The 9,220-nt window shown below is 39.0% G+C and overlaps 2 protein-coding genes across 2 annotated transcripts; one reads left to right on the top strand and one right to left on the bottom strand.

Moving 5' to 3' along the window:
- The first annotated feature begins 208 nt into the window (after positions 1-208).
- Positions 209-2,254, top strand: si:ch73-71c20.5 (DUF4748 domain-containing protein). The gene is made up of 3 exons (XM_044133265.1): positions 209-313; positions 549-777; positions 1,811-2,254. Exons 1-3 carry the CDS (start codon positions 271-273, stop codon positions 1,971-1,973), a joined length of 435 nt encoding a protein of 144 aa, XP_043989200.1. The 5' UTR covers positions 209-270; the 3' UTR covers positions 1,974-2,254.
- LOC122840689 (protein lifeguard 3-like) lies at positions 2,074-8,854 on the bottom strand. The gene is made up of 11 exons (XM_044133263.1): positions 8,563-8,854; positions 7,326-7,393; positions 5,805-5,869; positions 5,616-5,669; positions 5,479-5,529; positions 5,355-5,394; positions 4,060-4,097; positions 3,897-3,984; positions 3,705-3,800; positions 3,554-3,607; positions 2,074-3,462 (listed from the first exon to the last, which is right to left on the bottom strand). Exons 1-11 carry the CDS (start codon positions 8,609-8,611, stop codon positions 3,313-3,315), a joined length of 753 nt encoding a protein of 250 aa, XP_043989198.1. The 5' UTR covers positions 8,612-8,854; the 3' UTR covers positions 2,074-3,312.
- Between the last annotated feature and the right edge of the window lie 366 nt (positions 8,855-9,220).

Raw genomic sequence — 9,220 nt, 5'->3', positions numbered from 1 at the left:
GTGTGTTTTTCCTTAAAAAAAAAAAACAACTGAATTCTTTCCATTTTGTATTATACTGAGGAATAAGCTGTAAACTGCAGTAACTACTTAAAAGTATCATTTTGTGTATGATAAGTCCATAAAATTAATGGCTCTGATTTTGAATTGAATTTCTTAAAAGGTTTTCCTCGATAAAGGATGAATTTATGATGATTGTCCACCAGGTGGGGTAAGTCCACGTTTGGACAGAAAAGCGCATGCGTGTCTTCTTCTATTTGTTATTCAACAAACATGTCTGCCTCCTGTCTGACGGCACTCAGGGCATCTCTGACAGGTAAAACCTTTTCGTCCTTAACTGGGGTACATTCAGGACAGACAGTATACTTTTTTGTATTAGGACTAGATGTTGCCAGGGTAACATCATGTATTATCATGTATTAGTTATGCAGCTTGTTTGTATTGTTTTTAACTGATTTAATTCCTGTTCCTGCTGTAAAATAATATATTTTGCTGAAGAAACCGTGATAATAGATTTTGCGCAAAGTTTAAAACCTGGATTCGTCTTCCAGCTTTTCACGGAGATTCCTGCCGGTGGCTCCTCGGTCGTCTGACCCCGATATTGTGCCACCGTTTGCGGCTTCATGCCACCCCCACCGCCGGGCTGTCCAGCTCCAGGACCGAGCCGACACAGAGCTCCGATGTGGCCGACAAGGTTGCAGACAGACTCGGGCAGGAAGAGCCGGAGTATATCCCCAGGAGGAAGGCCAAGAACCCTATGATGAAGTTAGGATATGCTTGGTGAGCCTGCGGCACTTCTTTACTCTACGTAAAGACTTGATTATTTTCCCCAAATATATTACTGAGAAATGAAGAAATTGCAGTTCGTTCATCATTAGTAGAACTATGTGTCCATTTTTCTGTCACGTATCAGTATGCTAATCCAGCTCACTCTCCTCTCTATCTGGCCGTACGGATAAAAAGCGGGGCAGAGAGAGAGAAAGATGATGTCACAATAAGAAATTTTGTTGGCCGGCAAATTGTCCCTGAAGTTGTTGAGGTAAACGACAATATTGTTGTTTTGAGATAATTTTCTAGTATTAGGATGATAATGGCATGGCAATGCAACAATACGTTACAAAATAAAACAAAGATACATTTCTTAAATGGATTAAGTCTCTTTGAACAAAATTATCCTTCAAGAAAAGGGTTAAAGGGCTGGTTGAGGCCAGTACAACAGACTGAAGTCAACCAGTTTTTGGTGACAAGAGAAAAACAATAAATCATGCAAATGGAAATTTCTAAGCTCGTTTTAATTTATCAAGCAATTAATTAATTTATTGCTAATGGCTGCTGGCCTACTAATCAGCTGCTTTCAGTTGAAAAAGCAATACTTTGTTTCCACGTTTACACATCATCACAACTGTCTGAAATCCCAGATTATCACAGTAGCTTCAAATGAGACTTTTACAATAATGACATTAAAATGAAAAAAGGGGGGGAAAAGTTCAACATTGGTGGAAGGCAGGCCCGGCGGCAATCTTGTGATGTCACCAGATTCACTCGAGCACGAAATCATGCGCTTTTAATCGCAAAGGGTTTCATCTCAACAAAGCAACACTTTTCGACAAAACCAATTTGAAAATGTACCCTGACATGTAGTTTTACAGTCGACAAACTATATGTAAAAGTTGGATTTGATCTGCGTGGTAGCTTTAAAGAAACGAAGTGGCGGACAGGAAGTAGGTAATTGTACAGAAATGGTAGTTTCTGGTGAATTTGACGATAGCAGACCTCCTCGGCTTGACCGAAAATATCTCCCCCTCTCCTCCAGGATGATCGGGCTCCCCGCGGGGATCATCGGCTTCATTCTGGCCAAGAGACAAGTGGACAAAAACCGCCTGAAGCAGCTGAAGATCAGGCAGAGGATGAGACGATCCAACGAGGGCGAATACGACGGGAGTCGATATCGCCAGCACTCCAAGCTGGACCGGTGACGTGTAAACCCCGTCACGCCCCGGGAGACGCGAGAACTTCTGCCTTAAGCCGCAGTGGAGAAAAACTGATCTATATCATGAAAATAAGCACTACCTGGTGTAAAACAAAAGGAAACAGTTTATTTCATATGAAAATGCAAACACATTATCTTCAGGAAAGGTGTATTTACACCAACTATGTGGTCTTTACATGCGGAGTGTTTGACTCTGTTGCTTTAATAAAAGAATTACATGCAGCTCTGGCCCGGAGCAGCAGCTGGGTGCGGTCGGGTAAATCAGGAGTGTTTTTTTTTTTTTCTCCAGCTGAAACATTTCACCGGTTGTTTGGGGGGGGGGGCGGGGGGGGAACTCCACCCTGCTCACTCAGACTGAGTTACAACACCTTACGTAATGAAGTAGTTTTAGGGGGAAAAATTTTTTTGCCATGGATACAGGCGATGTTGCTTATAATGGCACGTTCAGGTCAGTAAGTTGTTGCAAAGAAAAAAATTTAATAAAATAAAGACAGCAGCTATTTACAGTGAATGTCACGTAAACACACCCAGAGTTATGACAGAAAAAAATGAGCTGATGATTTTTTTCGAGGCACGACATACCCTGTGAGATTCAACTGGAAGACAAAATGCCTCATAAGGAAACTTCAATCCAATAATAACTAAACATTTTTCCCAAACACATCGACTATAACTTATCCGAGACGTGACTATTGTTTATACTCATAGAAACCCCAAATTTGGGCCAGCTTACGTTTTATGTAACAAATAATTGCAAAACATCCATTCATTAAAAAAATAATAAAATAAATTGGGAGGCGCCCTCAAAAACTGTAGCCCTGGGCCAGTGCCTCTGTAAACACATTATAAATTATCCCAGGATAGATCTAGAGAACATGTAACAGATCTGTAGACAACACTGAACTATGACGGCAGTTACATTATGTTTTATAATTTTTTAATATTTTTATTTTGTTTAACTGAATTCTCGACATACGGCTTATTAAAAAGGAAGGAAAAGTTTTTTAAATGAATCAATAATGCTTCCCTCGATATAACTGTGGAATTTAAACAGAGGTGTTTATCATCACTAGATGACGAGTGCATAGTATAAATATGTATATTACAAGTATAAAAGTAGTTTTCGTATCTCCATACATGGTAACAAAAATCAGATTGAGCCACTTGATTCTATCCCTGCATTGGTTCAATAGCTTAATAAATGTTATGCTATGATTTTTTTTTTTTATCCAAAAAAAACAAACAAAAAAAAAAAAAAGTAAAAGTTGTAACAGAGAAAAAAAAGCAACGCGTTGCTTTCCAGCAGCCATCCGGAACGCTCGGCCTCATTTGGTGACGGAGCCGATAATCTGCAGCAGGAACAGGAAGATCTGGACGATGTCAACGTAGAGGGACAGAGCGGCGAAGACGTACTCCTCCGGACTGATGGAGTGCTTCCTGTTTCCTATCAGGAGCTGAGTGTGATATGCCAGGAACTACAAACACACACACAGATGCATTAACAGCAGAAGAGCAGGAAGGGAGAGAAGGAATTATTTAACAGGAAAGAAAAAACAAAACACTCACCAGAGTGAACACTATGGCGCCTATCGCCGCGTACAGCATGTGAAGCCAATAAATCTGCAAGACAAACGTCGTTAAGTTCTGCTTTTGAATTTTTGATTATTTTTTTTTTATTATTATTTTTTTTTTACCCTGACGTTATGCTCAGACTCACATATTTGAAGGAAAGCACGATGGCCGTAATGATGCCGGTCACAAACATCACAATCCCCAGGACACAGAAGAGGCCCTGGCACTTTGTGAAATCCACCTGGACGGTGAAACCAGAAACCGGCCGGTTAGAAATGTGTTCCTGAACCAGTTTCGTAAAGCAGAAAAACACACGCACACACACCCACAAACACACCTTTGTCTGGAAACAGAAGACTGTGACAGCGATGCACACAACAGCAGTGATCCCGAGAGCCAGAAACACAGCTTTTGTGTTGTAATAACTACAAAAGGAAAGAAACTGGATCAGTACTCAGGATAAAAACAGGCTTTAACTGTTTGTTTTTTTTCTTTCATACCTGGAGATGGTTCCAGTCATGTAAGACAGAGCCAGAGTCTGAGATCAGGGGGGAAAAAAAATAAAAGCATGAACAACAAAGTTTTTAATAAACGCTGAAGAATCTAACCGATCATAAAACTAAAACATTATTGTCACTTTACAACAACCTTCAACTTAGTTCTTTAAGATTTTTTTCTATTTTCAACAAACACAAAGTTGTACACGGTTGTGAAGTGGAAGAGAAGTTCAAGACAGTTTGACTTTTCTTTTTTTTGTAATAATATAATCTGAATGCGTTATGTTTTTAGTATATTGCTGCTCTGTTTTGAACATCTAGACATTGAAACCTTTGGCTGTTCTGTCCAGAAACTCAGGAGGTTAGAATCTGAACACCATAGTTTCTGAACTCTGACAAGAACTTACAGCTTTAAATAGAAATTTAATAACAAATGCTGGTTTTATCAGGGTTTTTTTAATACATTTAATAATGTCTAAGCAATTCTAAAAATACAAGTAATGCTATTTTTACATCAATTTCTCTTTTTTTTACGCTAAACTGGAAACTATGTGCTTTCCACCCCCGATTTTCCACAAATTGCCACATCATCCTCTGAAAACACACAGAAAATTGGATTCTTTAAAAATGACATCAAATTTCCTGAAGCAGATATTTATAAAAATTCAACCTTTATATACATTTTTTTTAAAAAGTTATGTAACATTTGCATCTCTAAACGAGTGCTGCTTTGCTGCATTGAGGGCAAATATGGCCTTCAGATTGCATTCACAGTCATGAATATGTTTTATTCCACTTCCCGAACAAGAACGTGCAATTTAGTTTTGTCCTATTACACTCAATTCTAAAAAACACAAAACCCATGCATCCACATGCAAAGCAACATACATGGGAGAAAAGAAAGGAAAAAAATGTGACCGCGACTTAATAACTTGTGGGAACGACTTGCTTTAATTCATGACCGCAACTTAATTGTAACAAGTTGGGGTGACGAGTTTTTTTTTTTTTTTTTCTTTTTCTCTTGTCGCCAGACGATCTCTGTAGTAAAGTGACAAGATGTGAAAAAGCTGCATCGTTTCGCCGGTTGAGTAGATAAAACAGAGATAACGAAGTAACATTGCAACACTCAAACTGTCAGCAGGGAGGCTGCCGCTGAGTCACGGCTAAACCTCCAGCATGAACCTGGAAACTATTAAGTAGAGCGCTTCAATGGTTGAATCTGAAAAAAAAAAAACTCTAGGCGAGTCCAAGAAGCTACTTCCTGTTTCAGATGACAAACTGTGAGAAGATGAACTCACAAAGAGCAGCAGCAGAATAATGTTCCATGGGAACTTCCTCCTGAAGGAGTAAAGCACAAACAGGGCGGCTTTAGTACTTAGTGGAGATTATTTGCACAAATGTTTATTTTCCTATAAAACTCACCGTGGGCCTTTACAGCAAACCAACACAAGGTGGGTGATGATATATACAGCACTTTAAATGAAACAAACAATAATTAATAGTCACTTTTCGTCCAACGTATTGCTTTAAAGCATATAAAAATAAAGAGGAAGACTTACTATGATGCCCAGTACACAGCCTGGTTTTTCCGAACAAAATCTCGGACCGGTGAACTGCGGGGAAACGGAGGCGGTTAGCAACAGGCGGTTAGCAACAGGCGGTTAGCAACAGGCGGTTAGCAACAGGCGGTTAGCAACAGGCGGTTAGCAACAGGCGGCGATGAACAAAAACTGCAACTGCGTACTCACACGAAGGTGAATATGGCAACGATGGCCGTGGTGACGAGGAGCTGGGAGGCCAGGATCATGTAAACCTGAAACACACAGAGGGAAGTCGTTCTACTGCAGGCTGGAAGAGGAGCCAATCAGAAGAGGTCACGATTTGTTTTACAGGAAAAAAAAAAAAAACGAAGTAAAAGTTTGCGTGAAAATGATTCGCAAGTTGTAATTTGTGAGAAAAAATAACATTGGAGGGATGTACAATGATGTTCATCTGACAACATGAAAAACGCCACTTAGTGTCATCCATAAAGAAATATGAATAATATAACGTCCTGTTAATGGTTTGCTGATGCACTTAAAGCACTTAGTGTACGTTACTGTAACTCAGTGCCTGTGGTATGACCACTGTTCATCAGCTTTTCATGTTATCATCTTCAGTTTTGACATGAAACTCTACAACATTAGCAGTCCAGAAGAAAGAAAAGTTGACAACTTTAGGGTTTCTCCTGGTGTATTATATGCCTGGTGGGTCACCAGGCTTAAATTATATCATAGATTTATTACAGATTGTTTTATATACATAAACCCATAACAGTGATAACAAGGACAAGTTAAAAAGTCTCTTTGGTGAAAGGGTGTTTCTTTTATTTTGTTATTCACACAAACTCAATAACCCAGACTTTCATCAGGATGAAACCACTACAGTACAAAAAAATCATATTTAATTTAATTGGATTTTTTTATGTTTTCCTTTTTTTAGACTATATAGTTGGTGTCTGTGTATTGTTAATAATGTCTTCCAAAAACATTATATTTTCAAATTTTATGTCAGCTTTAAACTATTTTTAATTCAAAGACATGGCCTAGCATCTCTACCACTGGGCTTAGCTCATTTTAGTCTGATAACAAAAATAAATAAATTTGTATTTTTGAATAGGGGCCACATATATTACCTAAAAATCTAACGTAAATAAATCTAATTAGAATACTGGAGTAGAAGTAGCAGTTCTTATTTTGCTTTAGACATAAAGCAGGAAGTTTCTCCTAGATGTAACTCAACAGTTAGAAGAGTTTTCACCTTATCTGGAAGTCCAACAAAACAAGACTCACTCGCAGCAAGGAAAGGTTAAAGAGAGTTCAACAGGCAACAGGATTTTTTATTTCTTCTATACTCATTCTTGATTGAAACAGAAAAAAAAAAAAATCTAAAAAAAACAACATAAAATTTGAGTCAGTGCTGGACTTTCTTGCGTCTCTCCAATGCAATATCATCTTATAAATGAGCCAAGTTTCCAGGCCTCCTGCCAAAGGGAGTATAAAGGAAAAAAACCCTCATAAAGAAATGCACTCCATTTAAAGACAAGCATCTGATAAACCTAGATTTACATGGGACTGAAAGAGAAGCAAAGTAAGTGTTACTATTTCGTCTGGAGCTGGAGAGCAGCTGTGTTGAAAACGCTGCGCCTACGAAACAGCATGTTTGCGTAAAACAGAAACAGCTGTGGCTCGTCAGAGAGCCAGGCCTGGCCTTTCTCACCCATTCTTTACCTTTCTGATGAAGGCATGCCGAATGCTCATGTCGTCCCAGTTGCTGCCCCTCGCCGCGAACTCCTCGTCTGTTTTATTCATGAAAAGAAGAAGAAATAGAAAGCAAAATAAGGCCACTAAAATCAGAGATGAAGGAAATGCATTTGGATCAGATGCCAACAAAACATGCGACGCAGCCGAGTACAGCGGAATACAAACTCAGAAATCTCCATGTTTTTTTACAGAAAATTTCTGAGATCAATCTCACAAGAGAAATATTGAGCACATAGCACATTCGTGCGCTACAACGGCCCAGCTTCACACACGGAAAGCGATGTCGGTTCCCCTCTGTTTATTTCCAATGGGGCCTCTACGATGTCCTCCAGCCAAAGTCTGATGGCATATTAGGGCCATTGCAGATAGAAAAGAAAAAGTGCAAATTTCCACACTAAAAAAAATTAGAATTTTTCTAGAACAATGAGATTTCTGAATTTGAAAGTTGAAAAAAACTTGCAAGAAAAATGTTAAACTTTTGATAATAATCTCAGAAATTTTCTAGGAAAAACAAAACAAAACATGCTAGTAAACGAATTTCAGACTTTTGGAAATTTTGAAACTCAGAAATCTCCATGTTTTTTTTACAGAACATTTCTGAGATCAATCTGTTTTTCTAGAAAATTTCAGATTCTTTTTCTTTTTTTTGCCAGAAATCTACTCCTCTTTTTTTTCTATCTACAATATCCCTAATATGCTATCGTAGCCAAGTGACCAATGACGTTCGTGCATCTGAAATTTTGTTTGGCGGTTGCTATTCGACACGAGAAAGTCGAAAAATGTTGACCTATTTGTGGCTGTCGAGTGTCGGGTTTCAGCTCGAGTGGCAATCACTTTCTGTTCCCTGTCGACACCGTTACCAATGATAGACACAAAAAGCTAGCTAGTCTGTTAGCAACGGTAGATTAGCAGCTAGTTAGCGGTTGGCTAAAGTCACAGATTGCAATTAAGTTATGTGCTTGCAACTCAAAACTTTAAAGTCCTGGGGGGAAAAAAACTAAACATTTACAAGTGTATATTAATATAAAACACCTGTGATTAAAGTTCTATTTTGTTTCATAAATTGAAGACATTTTAAGACTTTAAAGGACACCGTTTCAACAACGTCACTGCTTTGTGTTGTTGATAAAATGTGAACAATTTCCAAGAACTAAAATGCTTTGCATGTTCTGCCGGATAACAGTAAAAATAAACGGCCTCTTACCTGAGCTCAGAACTCCTGATGGGATGGTGGGGGGCATGACTGGAGGCATTGGTGGTGGGTAGCCCGATCCCGGAGGTCCTCAGCTGCAGGAGCTGTCCTGGAGTGCGGAGCGGCAGGATACCCCGCTGGCTGGCCCGGGAAGAGGGGCATTTGGGCCGCTTGGATAGGGAGCCAAGGCTGACCCGGCTGAGGACCGCCAGAAGCCGTAAGAAGGTGGAGGTGGGTAGCCCCTCCTGAGGTGGGTAGCCCCGGTCTGACCTGGGAAAATAAATAAATAAGTTCTCATAAAATTCTATTCTTGTGATTTTGAAAAAAAAGTCTTGGCCTGGCTGTAATAGAGTCAGAGTTCAATCAATCAATCAAATTTTATTTGTTTAGCACATTTCAGCATCAAGACATTTCAAAGTGCTTTACATCAAATTAAACACAGAAACACATTGCAACATAGAATCAACAATCAAAGCAGAACATTAAGTCAAGTTCCATCAGTAAATTTGTAATTGATTACGTTTCAAATACAATCCTAAACAGGTTGGTTTTTAGTCGAATTGCATCCATAAAATGTTTACCTGTTACACTCCTACTGTGTTATATGGAACAAAATACCTGTTGCTATTTTTATTCCCACTCACGCTCACAATCACACAGTTTAAAACAA

This window comes from Gambusia affinis, linkage group LG12 (genome assembly GCF_019740435.1).
Source record: "Gambusia affinis linkage group LG12, SWU_Gaff_1.0, whole genome shotgun sequence".
In the NCBI taxonomy this organism is placed as follows: Eukaryota; Metazoa; Chordata; class Actinopteri; order Cyprinodontiformes; family Poeciliidae; genus Gambusia; species Gambusia affinis.
The sequence above is the reverse complement of the archived record's forward strand: the minus strand, read 5'-3'. Positions and strand labels throughout refer to the sequence as shown.

Excerpts from the sequence above, each read along its gene's own strand:
- si:ch73-71c20.5 (XM_044133265.1), top strand. The coding sequence starts at position 271 with ATGTCTGCCTCCTGTCTGACGGCACTCAGGGCATCTCTGACAG. Across the intron at positions 314-548 it reads ACTCAGGGCATCTCTGACAG|CTTTTCACGGAGATTCCTGC; the intron begins GTAAAACCTTTT and ends TTCGTCTTCCAG. Across the intron at positions 778-1,810 it reads ATGAAGTTAGGATATGCTTG|GATGATCGGGCTCCCCGCGG; the intron begins GTGAGCCTGCGG and ends CCTCTCCTCCAG.
- LOC122840689 (XM_044133263.1), bottom strand. The coding sequence starts at position 8,611 with ATGCCTCCAGTCATGCCCCCCACCATCCCATCAGGAGTTCTGAGCTCA. Across the intron at positions 5,870-7,325 it reads GGCATGCCTTCATCAGAAAG|GTTTACATGATCCTGGCCTC; the intron begins GTAAAGAATGGG and ends TGTGTGTTTCAG. Across the intron at positions 5,395-5,478 it reads GTTTGCTGTAAAGGCCCACG|GAGGAAGTTCCCATGGAACA; the intron begins GTGAGTTTTATA and ends TTACTCCTTCAG.